The sequence below is a fragment of the Microtus ochrogaster genome, chromosome 8 (assembly GCF_000317375.1).
Source record: "Microtus ochrogaster isolate Prairie Vole_2 chromosome 8, MicOch1.0, whole genome shotgun sequence".
NCBI classification, from domain to species: Eukaryota; Metazoa; Chordata; class Mammalia; order Rodentia; family Cricetidae; genus Microtus; species Microtus ochrogaster.
This window is the reverse complement of record NC_022015.1, coordinates 5,158,041-5,174,578: the sequence shown is the minus strand read 5'-3', so window position 1 is coordinate 5,174,578 and position 16,538 is coordinate 5,158,041. Positions and strand designations below refer to the sequence as shown.

Genomic DNA, 16,538 nt, shown 5'->3' with positions numbered 1-16,538 from the left:
TCTTATTGGCTAGCTCTTACATATTGATCTAACCCATTTCTATTAATCTTTGCAGTCCACAAGCTGGCTTACCAGGAATGATCTTAACCTGCGTCTGTCTGGCGTGGGAGAAGCATGGCGACTCTCTGACTCAGCTTCTTTCTCCCAGCATCCTGTTCTGTTTTCTCCGCCTACCTAGGGGTTGGCCTATGAAATGGGCCTAGGCAGTTTCTTTATTAATAAGAAATCATTCCCACATCAATTGAGCCTAGGATTATTTTGGTTTGGGAGTACCACGCTTAGTTTGCTTTGTGAGTGCTTGACTTAGTTTACAGTGGCAGTCACGTCCCTGGGAAAGACGAGTTTGTGGCCATGCTGTACTCAATGTAGACTATGCATTCTACACAAGTACTCACTCACCTGCTAACCCAGCTACACCTGCATCTCCTAAGCTGGAGTATTAAAGGTAGTGTACGGTGAAGGTGGTACTACAGGGAGTGTGACACTTGCTCTTCATCTCTTTTCTTGTACATTCAACTACAAAAAAAACCTTAGCCAAGTTGGATGAGGGGATCCCAAGCCACAGTGACAACTTGGGGGCACAATTCTAGCATTCAAAAACCATTAAACTATATCCTGAGGTAGTGCTTATGTTTTGCATTTGGACTGTCTTCAAGTCACTTGTCAACAGAGAGTTATACTCCGGTGACTTCAAGACTGTCAGAAAAGGTGAGAGAGCTTCTGCCTAGATAGTATAATCCTGGTTGTGAGGAGATCAACAGCTCTGAGAGCAGTCTAGCCTGAGGTTACTGTGCTGTAAATGAACACACTACCTTGTTGGGAAAGGCAGTGATACTCTTATGTTCAAGAACCTGGGCTGTTTACCTGCAGTTGCTTTGAGGAACCTTTTCTAAATTCCTGAGCTGAAGAAATTGTGAGAGAATTAGTGGTTGTTATAAATTACTTTGTTAAATAGTGATATAAAACAAGAACTTAACTTTTTCTGAATCTGCAGCTGTGTACTGAGATTAAGTGACATACAGATGTCAATAATATATTTCTCAATAATATATTCCATGTTTCTAACATTTACTTTCTTTTGATCTTTCAACTTTGATATGTAAAACTTTTTTCTACTGTACTTTACTGTGCTCATTTGAAAAGCTACTCCAACTGTAAGTATTTAAAGTATTGTTTTGTAACTGCAGCTGTCTTCCTGTGTATTGGAAAGAGTGCATATTATATCATGATATGAAGCTTACGCATCATCTTTGGAAGGCCTTTTGCTCAGGGCTTTAATTGTGGTCACTATGATGTTTGACCTTTTATCAGTTTCTTAGGGTGATGGTTACCAAGTTTTCACAGAGTTTGCTCTTTATTTTGTTGGAAATTTATCAAGGTTCTAGAGGCTGGAAGTGTGAAATAAGTGTGGGCAGAGCCGTGCCTGGCTTGATGCTGTGTAACTCTAGTCACTGACCTTGTTATACGGTGTTCTTCCTGTGTTAGTAGAGCATTCCTGGACTGCACTTTTGAACTCTGGTTCCTTTTCACTCATGGTTCATTTTTCCTAATGCTTGTGAAATACTAGAAATTATTGTTTAGAACAGGGCTTGGCAAACCATGGCCTGCAAGTGGTGACTTTCTGGTTTCTCTCCAGAGAGGGAGGGAGGGACAGAATGAGAGAGTGAGAAAATACCAATGAGAATAGAAATATTTTCTTCTTTGTCCATTTGTTTACTCAGTAACTGCCTCTACTAGTGAGCTTTGACTAATGTCTTTGTATATTGAATGCACAGAGGAGCCAGTTTTAAGGATTTTTTAAAAGTTTTATTACAACCTAGTCCTGCCATTTTGTTTATTCTCTATAGCTGCTTAGTCCATGTTACATTACTATAATGAAATGCCTGAGACCGAATAATTTCATAAATATAATATTTATCATTCAAGTCTTAGTGCCAGCGTATGTTTATAAGTGTTCCTTATCACTGCCAGGAAGTTTTCCAAAGTCACACGCAGTTTTACTGTACAAGTAAATAATATGGTTTATCTCCCTTTCTATGTTTAAAGTTTCAGAATAGTGGGGTTGAAGGACCTAAATGTATGCATTGTATCTACTGGAGTAGTCTGAGAGCAGGACCAGAGCTCTTACAGATATTTGAGGGCTTGTGAGTTACTGTCAGCCAGTAAGTGGTTTGTTTCTTCGAACCTTCAGATACTTGATAAAGGTCTGGTTTTGCTAAAAATCATTAATTTCTTTCCCCAGAGAAAGAAGTGAGCATATATGCATGTGCAGATTGCATTATTCTATCAATAAATAAATACCTTCTAGTCTTTAATGATATCTTTTCTGAGGCTTAACAATTACACTATAAATTTAATGATTACTTAAAAATCTGTTTATTAGTTCAAAAGTATGTAGTGAGTACTAGTTTTGCCTGTATCATCCAGTGACTTAATTTGCTTGAAATTTTTCAAATATTTTCATTTATTTTGCCAGTAATTTGTATTCACTGGATTCAGTCTTTGACGAACAGAGTCTTGCTGACCATGCTAGTTGCTGGTGAATGAGCTATGACAGTAACACAAACAGTGGCTTGTGTCTTTTCACACTGTTAGAAGTGTGTTGAATGTGAACTTTGCAAGTCATGTAAATTTTATCAGCTTAACTTCACCAATATTCCTGGTTTCATTTGAAATTTCAACTCTTGGAGTTGTTAAACTATTTGTTATAGTTTGATGTTGATCACTAGTACAATATTAAAATTGCACATTACCAATCAAATAATATTCAGTTTACAGACTGTTGTAAAAGGTTGAAGAATATAAAGGAGCCAAACAAGGGTAGATTAAATTCAGGTGACCAGTATTCGACCCACGAACCAATTGATATAAAGGTGAATAGTGTCAATTGGAGCATTGTTAATGACCAGAGGAGTGTGCTGAGCTGAGTACAAGGACAGTCAGGAGTTCGTTGCCTGGTGATCTGGGCAGAGGCTGTAGGGCAGCATGCTTAGTCCTTGAGAAAGTGATGACTTGGTGTGCCATGCTGCAGTCTGTGTCTCTTGTTTTTGCTTCATTCATTTCTGTCCAACATTTGCTGATTATTTAGTTGCACAAAGAAATTGTTTTTCTTGCTCTAGTATGTCTTGGTAAGTTTAATGTGTCTGCTTCTCCTGATAATATGGTGGTAGTTGTTTATTTGTATTAATAATATACTGGGTTATTCACATTTACATTGGTACCTAAATGGACAAACTTGGGACAAGGTACAGCCAAGAAGCTGTGGCTGTGCAGTTTATTCATAGTCATAACTTGCTGTTTTTCAAGAGCATTTAAGTCAACTCATTTTCAAAATTTATTGACCCACAATGAGTTTACTTGATTACATGTAAAAATGTGTTTGAATTTATTACACTTGAGCAAGATCTCAGAGCTTCTTGTACCTTGATCTGTTTTCCTCCACTGTCCTGGGGTTTTTGTTATTAGTATTCCAAGGAATGAGTTTATCTACGTAAAGTCTTTAAGTAAGTCATGTTTGGTGGGACAGGAAAATAAATATTCTGATGTTAGGTATATGCTTACTTCTTGACCAAGTATGATGCATTTTCATTAAAATTGATTATGACAATAATTAAATCCAGCTGGTGATTTTCTAACTCCAGCTCTTAAGTTTGACAATGAATTTCTTTGTATTTTCTGTGGTTGGCTGTCTTTGAAAATGGTGCACAGGGAGATCTTGGTAAGGTGAAATTACCTGAACCAATTAGCAGTTTTTACATGGCTGCATTTTGGCCTGTCAGCTTTGAATGTGGAACAATCTGAAGTTTTAAAGGATTACTCATATAGAATTAACTTTATTTCACATCCATCTCTTTATAAAGCAGGTTCTTGTCTGTTCGATGTGCTCAGTATATGGCAGGATGCCCTGACATAAAGGATATGTTTTTCCTACTGTAGTTAGAACTGAATAGGACCTTTAAGATAACCCACTCCAGAGTTTCCATTTCCTCTGAACTTCTGGTGTTGTGTGCTCAGTTATTTCCATGATTGATATGTTTACCTCTCTGAAAGGCATGTAGAAAATTTTTATGCTTTCTGTAACTGTAGAGTTTAGTTAAAAGACACAGGCTCAAATTTGATTCTGTTCATACATGTGTTCTTAGTGAATTTAGCAAAGAAAAAAGGAAAGAAATAAACCTTACTGGAAACTTATGGGAAATAATATCAGAAGGTATTACTCATCCCTGACCCCAACACATGGAATTGTGCTATCCATAGTCAAGGTGATTCTTCTTTTCTTTGCTTAAAACTCTGGAAATGTCCTACAGTCTCAGTTGGATGAGTGCTTCCTTAATCCTTTGTTTTTTAATCCAGTCAGTTTGAAAGTTGAAATTAGCCATCATAACATTATATTTAAAATTTTAATTTAGTTTTTTTTTCAAAGATTTATCACAGGGCAAGGGGATTTGTTTTCTTGGCAATAAAAAAAATCTGCTTGTTTTTTAAGTGGTATTTTTTGTGCTTTTGTACTTACTTATTGGAAAACCCTGAGAGTTTAAAAAGTTAAAAATGAGGGACCTTAATTTTAATCACTTAACCAAGTTTCTAAAACTATTAACATATTACCTTTCCATTAATACTAGGATATCTGTTTAGTGAATATAGTTAAAAGAAGTTTACTTTGTATGTAAGTTGATATCCTGATCATTCTCTGTTCTTCATTTGTGGTCACTTTAGGCTCTGTTTGCCTATAAGACCTGCATGTTCTTCTACAAATAAAAACGGGTTCAGATTAGTAGTAGCTTTAGCGTAAGTGGCAGAGTCTGGATTTGAATTATTAGTTAAGAATATGTCTTAAGGGGCTGGAGAGATGGCTCAGTGGTTAAGAGCACTGATTGCTCTTCCAAAGGTCCTGAGTTCAATTCCCAGCAACCACATGGTGGCTCACAACCATCTGTAAAGAGGTCTGGCGCCCTCTTCTGGCCGTCAGGCATACAGACAGAATATTGTATACATAATAAATAAATAGATAGATAGATAGATAGATAGATAGATAGATAGATATTTTATTTTATTTTTTGGTTTTTCGAGACAGGGTTTCTCTGTGGCTTTGGAGCCTGTCCTGGCACTAGCTCTGTAGACCAGGCTGGTCTCGAACTCACAGAGATCCGCCTGCCTCTGCCTCCCGAGTGCTGGGATTAAAGGCGTGCGCCACCATCGCCCGGCTATAAATAAATATTTTTAAAAAAAGAATATGTCTTAAGTAGCTTTGTGGTGAGTTTATCTTATAATTTTAAATGAAAAATTTTTTAAAACAGCTGTTAAGAAACACTTTTGTCAAGTAAACCTCAATGAATTCCTTGAAAGCAATGGTAGTACTTGGTACTCAGGATTTCGTTAGACTTTTAATTTGTTTTGTTTTTTTTTTTCCAGACTTTTGAGTCAGAGAATACAATGTTATTTGGAGAAACCTGTAGTTCCTAGGGGTCTTCGCCCTTTCCAGGAAGGAATGATAGTCCTGTACCATTCTCAGGAGTGCAGTGCTGTAGCTGCTTACTCATAGACGATAGGGGCTTGTTAAGCTCCTTCACTAATAATTCTTTGTTGGTTATTTCTTGGTTTTCTACCTTTATGTGAATTGCTGATTTTCAAAGATCTTTGTTCTTTTTTTGTAGTAATTATTTTGTAGATGCAGTATTTTTAAACCTTTTCTGACTTTGTTCTTTGATAGCTTCACACATGTAGAAAGGCTAATGTGTATAGAAAGGGCAGTGTGATTGCTGTAATTCCTTATCTCCTTTCTACCCCTATGCCCTTTCATTTTTTTAAAGATCAATAGAGTTTAACAGGGTTTATCTATGACTATGACCCTATCCATCAGCACTTGATGAGTTTCTTAGTGGGGTACACAACTGAAGTCAAAACTGTCCCTTCCTCCGGAATCCATTCATAGCTAGTAATTCAGCAGGGAGGAATAAGGTCTTAGGGACTCCTTGATCTATGATTGACTGTTGATAGGCCCCATCTTCTTAAACCTATTGCAGATAGTCATAGTTGTGACATGATGACTACATTGGCTGTGGCATGCCTAGAAGATATTTTAGCAATCCTTCTTCCTGTCTTCAACTTCTTAAATTCTTATTGTCCCTTTTCCTTCAAAAGTCCCGGGCTTGGAAGGAGTAGTATAAATGTCCTAAGCACTTAGCTGTCACTTTCTCTTAGTACCTTGAGCAGTCATTGGTCTCTGCATACACTACTGTACATTGCAAAGAGAAGTTTTTCTGAGTCTTAGAATAGCATTTGTCTGGATATAAATGTAGGATATTTAGAGAATAGCTTGGTGCTGTAGTATATAAATTACCTAAACAACAACAGTAAGTGTCCCCTTTAGGGCCTAATATCTCTATGGCCATGGAGTGTTAGATCAGGTTACAATACCAGGTATGAATTCTCTGTTGTGGATTAGGCCTCAAATACAGTAAGAGAACAGTTGGTTATTCCCATAACAACCATGCACCATTGCATGGGTGAGCATATCTTGGTATTGTAGATTGTAGGGTTCATGGCTAAGTAAGACTGTTGATGCCTTTACTCCTCCAGCAGACTTCATAGTACCTTCAGGCACAGTGAAAGCTTCCTACCAGGGAAGAAACTTCCAACCTGTTCCAGCTTGATTCTCTACACCTTGCAACCAACGTATGTTGTCTTCAGCAATAGGATCTTATTAAGTAGTTCTGGTGGGTAACCAACAAGAGTGGCAAAGAGCCTGTATTGTTTGGGAGGCCTCCTTGACCAATATCTTGTTGGTATTTTTGTTAAGTTACCTTTGACTTTCAGGGTCATGATTATGTAGATTGAATATTCTTATAAATGGTTTGGAGAGCTGGGTGGTGGTGGCGCACGCCTTTAATCCCAGCACTCGGGAGGCAGAGGCAAGTGGATTTGGGAGTTCGAGGCCAGCCTGGTCTACAAGAGCTAGTTCTAGGACAGGCACCAAAGCTACAGAGAAACCCTGTCTCGAAAAACCAAAAAAAAAAAAAATGGTTTGGAGAATCTTTATAAATGGCTTAGAGGGTATTTATATGACCTCAATGTTTTCTTGATGTTTTCATTATCTTACTTTGTAGTTGGATTGTGAAGAACTAGGCAATTAGTTTTGGTAGCTGCTTTTGACTTTGATTTTGGAGATAGATCTTTTTTTCCAAGAATTTTTCCTGAGATGTGGATTACTGGTTGAGAGCTTCTTGGAATATACTTCAAGGGTTTTTTGTTTTTGTTTCCTTCCTGAAGATCCCCTGATTTCCCCACCTTCTTAAGGATGTTTGGTGCACCCTAAAACTTAGCCTATTTTAGTTGTGTCTTAAGCACTCAGCTGTGATGCTCGCTTCAAGTACATATAAATATTAAGGCTGGAGCCAATATTTATTCAGGAAATGATTCTGTCAGGAGTAATTCTGCTGTTCTGTGTGCATGTTTTTTGATTACCTTGATGACCTCATATTCTAATCCAGCCTCTTGATCCCAAGTTTGGTGTTTTCTCCTGGATTTCAGTGGTGAGATGTTAAATACAGCTCTGACCTTAGAGTACTTTTCTTCTTCTGTCATGGTCTCTCTGTCAGTTCATTCTCATCTGTTCATTATTATCTGTTCTTTATTCCTCTCCCCCATTTTTGCTTATTCATGAAGTTTTTTGTTTCTAGATTTTAAAAAATATCTTTAATTGAAATAGAAATGACACTGCTTTCCCCTCCATTTCTTCCCCCCCAGCCTCTCCCAGCTACCCTCTCTCAAATGTCTCCCATGCCACACAACTCACAACTTGATAGCCTCTTTTTCTTTGGTTGTATTTGTTACATACATTCATATATGTATGTATGTGTATGCAGAAATAAATGTAGACTGTTGAGTCCATTGTTGTTGGTTTTGTGTATATGGCTTCAAGGCTGAGCAATCTGCATTGGGCAACCAATAAGGGAGAGGCTAATTCTTCTTCCATCAGTAAGAAGTTGCCTGTAGTCCTTTGTCTGGGGGTGAGATCTACATTTTCTCCTTTTCGTATTAACTTGTCCATTGATACTTCTATTATTTTGGTCTTGTTTATGTAGTCATTTCTAGGAGAGATTATTTCATGGCTTACTTACTGGTATTCTGGTTTTTAAAATCTTTTCATTCCCTTTCAGTGATGTTCCTTGAGCCATGCATGCAGGAGCTGTGATGTAAATATATCTGTTAGGCTTGGCTCCCTATGATTCGATCTCTGCATTGGGTGCAGTTGTTTTCTGTGATGCTCTGCATTTTCTGTAAAGAAAATCTCTTTTGAGGATTAGTTGCCATACTTGTCTAGGAAAGGTGATTTTTATAGAACACTTATAAATTATGAGAACCCTGAACATAAACACATACATTTATTAGACTTTCCAGTTAAATGACTTAAGTAGTATTGAAGCTTTTTTCTTCTGATTGCATTGCATGTCTTCAGGCATGTGTTAATATTTCATGCTATGTATATGGATTTCTAAGTAGCATCGAGCTTGGATTTTAATATAGTGTAGTCTCATGTAAGTAACATATTTTATAGATCTTCCTGTACTCACATCATACATCCCTTGTCCCTTTTCTTGTATATTTTTTCACCCTTTTTTTCTTTCTTTCTTTCCTTTTCTTTTCTTTATTCCCCCCCCCTTTTTTTTTTTGCTTATTGTCATGAATGTGTAGAAGAAGGGATTTGATGTTTTCTCTTCCTGTTTAGGTGTCTGATGACAAGTGACTGTGACACCTGGCAGTGTTATTCAAGTGTTATTTTGAGTCTGCTGACCTCCATTCAGAATTATAAATTTCTTTGGGAAGAGAGAACCATTATTCAGTTGTATTAAGGTTTAACAGAGGTTTAATGAATATTTGCGTTCTTAATGTAATGTTTTAGAGATCTTTTAAATACAACTATACTAAAGAAACCTGGGGCCTGAAAAGGTGAGTGATTTTCTGAGGTGATCCAGGAAAGAACAAGGTCTTGAGAAGCTGCAGCCCATTCTTGCTTCCTCTGTATTATAATTGTCAATATTTAATTTTGATTTTTGACAGTCTTTTAAAATACTAATGTGGAAACCAAGAGGTTTTAAAATAAGATTGAGCATACATTCATTAAACTGTTTGTGTTGTCATGTTTCTCTCATAGTCAAAATGGTTTCAATCCCAGAATACTATGAAGGCAAGAATATCCTCCTCACAGGAGCTACTGGTTTCTTAGGGAAGGTGCTTCTGGAAAAGTTGCTGAGATCTTGTCCTAAGGTGAATTCAGTCTATGTTTTGGTGAGACAGAAAGCTGGACAGACACCGCAAGAGCGTGTGGAAGAAATCCTTAGTGGCAAGGTAAATGTGGAGGATGATAATTTGGAAGGGGACAGAGGTATATGCTTGTGTATGAAATTTGTGAAGCATTAAATTAGATACATAGTGTGTATGTGTATATATATACATATATATACATATATATGTATATGTGTATATATATATATATATATATATTGTTTCAGTATCCCCACCCTCCATAAAGAAAACTGCGGAGAAATTGCTAAGTTCCTGCAGTATGGCAGTGAACTAGAGTGAGAAGAAGAAAACAGCTTTCTTTTATGCTAGACCAAATTTTCTAATAAGGTCTAAACTTCTGTTATGATTGATATTTCAAGTATGCAACAACCAAACAAAACCATGCAATAGCCAAATCCAGTTGATGTTTCTTTCTAAAATGTATGTTTTTTTCATCCTGTATAAGAACATGCTTTTGCATTGAAATTTCTCTCTCACTTTTGTCCCCATCGCTCACCTGTGTGCCTACATGTTCTGTTGATTCTTCAGGTCTCTGATCAGTGTCATTTCCTCCAAGAACTTTCTGTAACTCCTAACTCCAGGGGATACCACATCCTCTTCTGGCCTCTGTGGTTACTGCACTCAGGTGTACAGATACATACACATATAATTAAACAGTCTTTAAAATCTTTTACAAGAGTCAATTAACTGCCAGCATTGGAGGGTGAGGCTATCTTTATCTTTGTCCAGATGTCTTCTATTTCTTAAGCCTGTTCTGAGGCATAAGGCAATCTGAGTAGCCAGCTCAAACTCTCTGAGTCTCGACTTTATGTCTGGAAGACAAGCAATCTTCTATTCTGTGCCCCATGAAATTTAAAATAGCTGTCCTTGATGGGGAATGAGTTTATAATAGATTTCGGGAAGTGGAAAACACTATCCTAGAATAAACATATTCCTATTTGATAGCTTTTTGACAGGTTGAGAGATGAAAATTCAGATTTTAGAGAGAAAATTATACCAATCAACAGTGAACTCACCCAACCTAAACTCGCTCTCAGTGAAGAAGATAAGGAGGTCATTATAGAATCTACCAATATCATATTCCACTGTGCAGCTACTGTAAGATTTAATGAAAATTTAAGGTAAGTACAGATACTTATTAACATTTGAATTACATATGTTACAGATATAATTTTAATTCGACTTTTTAGTTGTGAAACTGTCATATGTTAATAGTGACTGTCAGTGTTTTATTGAAGTTAGTAAAATTCTTTTATAATCATTTTGAAAATAAAAGACAGCTAGTATATGCTGATTATAAAACCTTGCCATGACTTTATAAAATAGGACAGAGGTAACGGACTAGAAGAGAGCAGAGTATACTTGATAAGAAGCGGGAAGAGTTACTCAGCTGTGTTGATTACCTCTTTGTGAATTGTTGGACTCTTCCACCCCAGCAGCTGTTTGATTCCACTCTTCACTATGTATTTTAGAACATAATCAAAATTAAGTTCAGGTTTTGCATGCTAAAATAGAAGTGACTTTTGACACTTTGTTTATATTTCAAAAACTCTGCTTTAGTGCCATTGTTAAGACACAAGGTAACACCAGAAATTAAGTTTTAATTTGAAACCAAATTGAACTTCAGGATACATCCTGCTTCTAGTTAAAAAAAAAAACAAAAAAAAAAAAACCACAACCAGCGTTTTAAGTGATCAGTATTTTAAAAATAAAATAAAGGGCTTGAAAGATGGCTCAATGGTTAAGAGTACCGACTGCTCTTCCAGAGGACCTGGGTTGATTTCCAACACCCACATGATGTCTTACAGCCATCTGTAGCTCATTACAGGGATTTGCTATCCTCATCTGGTGTCCATTCATACTGGACACATATGTGGTACACAGACATATATGCAGGCAAAACATCCATATACATGCGCTAAAAATAGATAAATCTTTTTAAAAAAATAAATGAATATACACTTCAAATAGTAGAATTTAATTCATAACACCATTATTTTTGATGGTGTGTCTAAAAGTACAATTTTATGTTAATTTTATTGTATAGTCTTACACTAGTTTAAATGATAAAGCATTGTTTTGGGGGTTCAGAACTCTCTGTGAAACCCTTTTCTTTAAAATGTTCAAAAAGTTAAGCTCTAGGAATAATGCTCATATTTTTTGAAAATAGAAGTGTTAACTATTACATGATTATATTGTGTGAGAGCATAATGCCAAGCGTTTGGGGTGTGTGAAGATACAATCACTGCCTCTTATAGTTCCGGGGTTGTGCTTTACAGTCTTCAAAACATGCTCGTTTGTTCCTTCTGTCATAACTTTACCAGCTTGTCCTGGGCAAATCCATTTTATTCCTGAGGCAGCTGAGGCAACACTATAGAGACGGAAAAAAATTTGGAGTAACACACTTTAGTACTAGTCTTGACCTCATTGTTTATTAACTGAAGATTTTGGACAATTATTAACCTTTTTGAATTTGAGTTTGCTTATCTGTAAATTGGCACTTCTCAGAAGACTTTTTCTGATGGATTATTTTACCTCTCAACCACAGAGTATCAGTCTGTAAGCCAGCAGGTGAGACACTCAGGGACTGTCATGTGTTTAGAATCCAGAAGTAACAAAATAATATCATAATCAGTGTAGTATAATCTCACTTTATTAGATAGATATGCATCATGTATGTTAGGCATATATGTTTTTCTATATTGATGGTAATTGTTTTTAATTTTATGTGAATATTATTATTTCTACCATAAACATGTTATTCTTCAAATAGAGACAAATAATATTGAAAATATATGTAAAGCAATATGTTCCATCTTAAAGAAATTTGTACCTTCATCAGTAAGAAAATTTCTTTTTATAATTAATTTTTTAAAATTTCATATATGTGTACTGTATTTACATTATTTCCCTCTTTTTCTCCCACCAGCCCCTCCTCTATTATCCCTTTTGCCTCTCAAATTCATAGCCTCAGCAGAAGGGATAATAAATACATACGCACATATATGAATAAGTACATAAAAACAACTTGCCAATTCCATTTAGTGTTGCTCATATTGTATATATTTTTAGGATTTACCAGTTTGTATTGGATAACCAGTTTGGGGCTCATTGCTGGGAAAGACCAATTTTCTCTCTTTCTTAGCTGTCATGATAGGACTCTTAGATTTCCCCCATGGCATGTTACCTAGTATTTTGTTTAGCCATATCACTGAGATTTCATGGGTACTTTCTTCTCATATATGGAAGGCATAATCTCATAGCAGACTTCTTGGTCCTCTCTTAGAATATTTTTGCCCCTCTTTGGTGATGCTCCCTGAACCTTATGTGTAAGAGTTGATCAGAGATTATCATTTGGGCCCTAAGCCCTGAAAATGCCTTTTTTTTTTAACATTTGAAATTTTCCCTTCCATGTATATTTGCATCTAAATCTAACATTGTACTTTAAATAATATTTTCAAGATTATAAATATAGTCTCTGATTTTTGTTTGAAACAGGCTATGGTATCCCAGCCTAACCTCAATATTATGCTCTTTCTGCCTCAGCTTCCCAAATGCTGGTATTACAGGCATATACTACTTTGCTTGTTTGTTACTGAATTTTAGTGGATGCTTTATTTTTCCTTAGAATTCATTACTATACAATGACCAGTCTAACATATTTCCCCTAATAGTTCATGCTTTAATTATTTTCTTATTATAATCAAAAGAAATCATTTACACAGTCATATGAAACCTAGTGTGTTCAGGGACTGGTGTATAATACTAATATACTAGTTGTGGTATAGTTCTCGTTGACTTAAAGGGGGAAATTGGGTGTTTTTAAGGGGAATTTTATTTTATTTATTTATTTATTTATTTATTTATTTATTTTGGTTTTTCGAGACAGGGTTTCTCTGTGGCTTTGGAGCCTGTCCTGGAACTAGCTCTGTAGACCAGGTTGGTCTCGAACTCACGGAGATCCGCCTGCCTCTGCCTCCCGAGTGCTGGGATTAAAGGCGTGCGCCACTACCGCCCGGCTAAGGGGAATTTTATTAACAGAAAACATTAATTAGGATAAAACATATCAAAGAAACCTTTACCAGAAAGATCACAGTATATTACTTTTGTATTCTTCTTGGATTTATCATTAATGATAAAGATTTTTTTATTATTACAATTTCTTACACTAGACAGACCATGTTGGACAGTCTAGATAATGTATTGTTAACTACCCTTCTGTGAAGCCATGACTGTTTACTGTTCTAGTCCTAGTCTCTACATCATAACTATTTCTGTGAAGCAAATCTAGTGTATGTTGATGTCTAAATATTAGTAGAACATTAGATTTGGGCCAGATATTCAGAAATACTGGAAATAGCCTGTAATAGCCACCTAGGGGAAAACCATGTATAACTATAATCATTACCATCTGTTAAGCCACAGATATCACATGGTATAATTGTTACTTCTGAGGGGATGCAGGAGGAGGAGAGTCACCATAACATTGTGCCTAGTGCTTTGGGGTAGAACCAAGGTAAATTTGGATGTGCACCCTTTCATAAAGCCCTGGGGCATGTGCGAACTATGTTGATACAGGCCTAAATGCAGATAGTACTGAACACATCTGTTGAGTGCTGAGGAGGCATAGTTCATTAGTTTTCAGACATGTTTTTCAAATATTGAACTGGGGAGAAATTGACAGGAATAAAGAGGTGAGAAAGGAGAAGAGGAGTAAGTAATTGTGTAAGTATTGGTTATTCACTAGGCGGACAGTATCAGTTGTGTAGAGGGGAATAGCAAGAGGCCAGAGGCTATCATGGGGTCAAAAACAGTCAGAAAAGAGGGAATAAACAGATTGCTTGGGGAAAAGGCATGGATTTCAGAAATTGAGCAGTTCTAGATGATGAGGCCCTAGGGGTATGGAGTTGGTTTTCCAAAAGGAGTGGAAGTTCAGATTAAGATAAAGGAATGGTACAGTCCTTAGACCTAAGGAAGGGCCAGTGGTGAATCCTGGTGCTTGTGTGGCCACTTTGTGGTGATAGCTTTTTTTTCTAGTTCTGTCTCTGGCCCTGTCTCTGCTGTGAACTTTTCATATGTGCTCCTGTAGGGAAAGCTGCCTTTAATAAATATATTGTCTGCCTCTTTCCACCTCCAAAGAAAAGGGAAAAAAGAGAAAATAAAACTATAATAACTGGAAATATATTTTAAAATGTAGATTTCTTGATTGTACTTGACCCTGCCTGTCTTAAGATTTACTATTTCATAAAGCAACATGAGAACTTTATTTCATTTTTTTTTACTTTCTGGTCTAGCATGTAAGGGACTCAGTCTGAAGTTCAACAGAATAAAACTAGTGTCTCTATTGAGGTTAAAACTAGCCCTGCAGATATTGTTTTAGTATGTCTGCAGGTTTGGGCTCTCAGGTACAAATAGAGTGGAGAGACTCAAGGCACAGAAGTGTGCCTCCTGAGTCATTCCTCACTTCAGTGACCTAGAAACTGCCACTATCCTCAGGACAGTGCAACAGGATACCCCTTGTGTCCTTTTTTCAAAACATCTCTCTTCCTAGCCCCATTGTTTTGTAAATGTGAAAGAAAATAATGCATTCTCAATGCTCTAGTGGATAGTATCCTCTCTGTGAAAGGTCTTTTGCTAGATTTCCATTTGAACAGATGTTTTTTTCTCCTTAGTTGAGATTTGGGAAGATCATAAGACCCCCCCTACCTTAGTTTCATTAAAAACATTTTTTTTCCTCCATAGGATCTCAGATGTAATTAAAAGAAATAAAGTCTTAAAAGATCTTTATTTATTTAGATTTTCCCTTTTATGAGTTACTCCTTGTTTCTGGTGACCCAGAACTTCTTGTCCTGTCCTCAGGAGCTTGTAATAAAATATTCTCAGTATACCTCTTCTTAAACAATATCCTCCTTGTCCCCATTCTTTTTGAACAGATAGTTATCAAACTATTGCTGTACAGTCAGATAGACTGAATTCTATCTGTGACGTATTTTTTCTTAAACACTGACAATATGAGCATTTTACAGAGTGCTCAGTGCCATTTTCATTTTTATAAAAAACATTTCACACCTGATGTAATGTTTGTAATCCCAACATTCAAGAGGTGAAGGTAGGAGGATCATAAAACAGGTTCATCCTAGACAACATAGGGAGTTGGAGTTCCAGGCCAGGCCTGGGCTACATGGCCCTATCTTAAAAAGGCCTCCCCTCAAAGCTCATTGGATCTATGTTTAAACATGCATTGTTTTTACATAGTTATTAATGCTAATTTAATAATTTCATCTTTTAAATTTAGCATAGAAATAACTTACATGTTTCTAATGTTTTTCATGGTTATACTTTTAGTCACTACGTGATTCTGTAATATTGATACATAACAATTTGTGTAATTTTCACTTGCCATAAAAAATGTTTTTCTTGTTTGAAAAATTAGGCTTTGGGTGACTTTTTGCTCTGAAATTTAGGTTACTAGATTAATAAATACATACTTTCTGTAATTACTGGCACTTTGTTTCTTTTAGAAACAAAAAGACCTAGTTTCTTTTAGGTCAGTTGTATGAATTTGTAGTTGTAATAAGACTGTAATACTCTATGCCAATTTTGCACTCAGTAGTGTTGAGTGTTTCAACCTGTCCGCTTCCCCTACTTTTATAGTCTGTTTGTTGTGTATGTGCAGGTGTGTGTACACATGTGTGTGGAAACCAGAGGACAAATTAAGGATAGGATTCCTTGGATGCTATTCACTGTTTTTACTTTATTTATTCATTCATTCATTCATTTACTTGTTTGTTTGTTTATTTATTTGAGATTGGATGTGTCACTGGTTTGGGACTCACTCTGTATGTTTATCATGCACAATGCATGTGGAATGACTAAAGTATTATGTTTATGACCTCACATAACTTTTCTTGTATTGAGAATGTTTTAAAAATGTATGATTTTCATTATTCTGGTATGTTATTTTTTAGTTCAATTACTATATTGTACAATAGACCTTTTGATGGACCATTAAAAAAATGCTACTAATCAAGTTGTATAGAAAAAAAACTTTCCACCATTTGCTTATCTTAATACTCACAGGCAGTTTTGAGATGGTGTTAAGAATAGCAGATACTAAATGCTTATAATGCTTACAAGTTATTTTTTTATTTAGTCGTTCCCAGTTCTGGTGGGAGATTCTATTACTGTTTCGTTTACAGGTGAGGAAGCTGAGGGTTGCGTGCTTGTGTAAC

The 16,538-nt window shown here is 36.2% G+C and overlaps 1 protein-coding gene across 1 annotated transcript in view; it reads left to right on the top strand.

Annotated features, from left to right (window-relative positions):
* Far1 (fatty acyl-CoA reductase 1) overlaps positions 1 to 16,538 on the top strand; it is a 52,131-nt gene that overhangs the window by 14,206 nt on the left and 21,387 nt on the right. Inside the window, exons 2-3 of the mRNA XM_005351024.3 lie at positions 9,155 to 9,348; positions 10,252 to 10,427. Of these exons, the coding sequence (XP_005351081.1) occupies positions 9,160 to 9,348; positions 10,252 to 10,427 (365 nt within the window). The 5' untranslated portion in view covers positions 9,155 to 9,159. The remainder of the gene's footprint in view (positions 1 to 9,154; positions 9,349 to 10,251; positions 10,428 to 16,538) is intronic.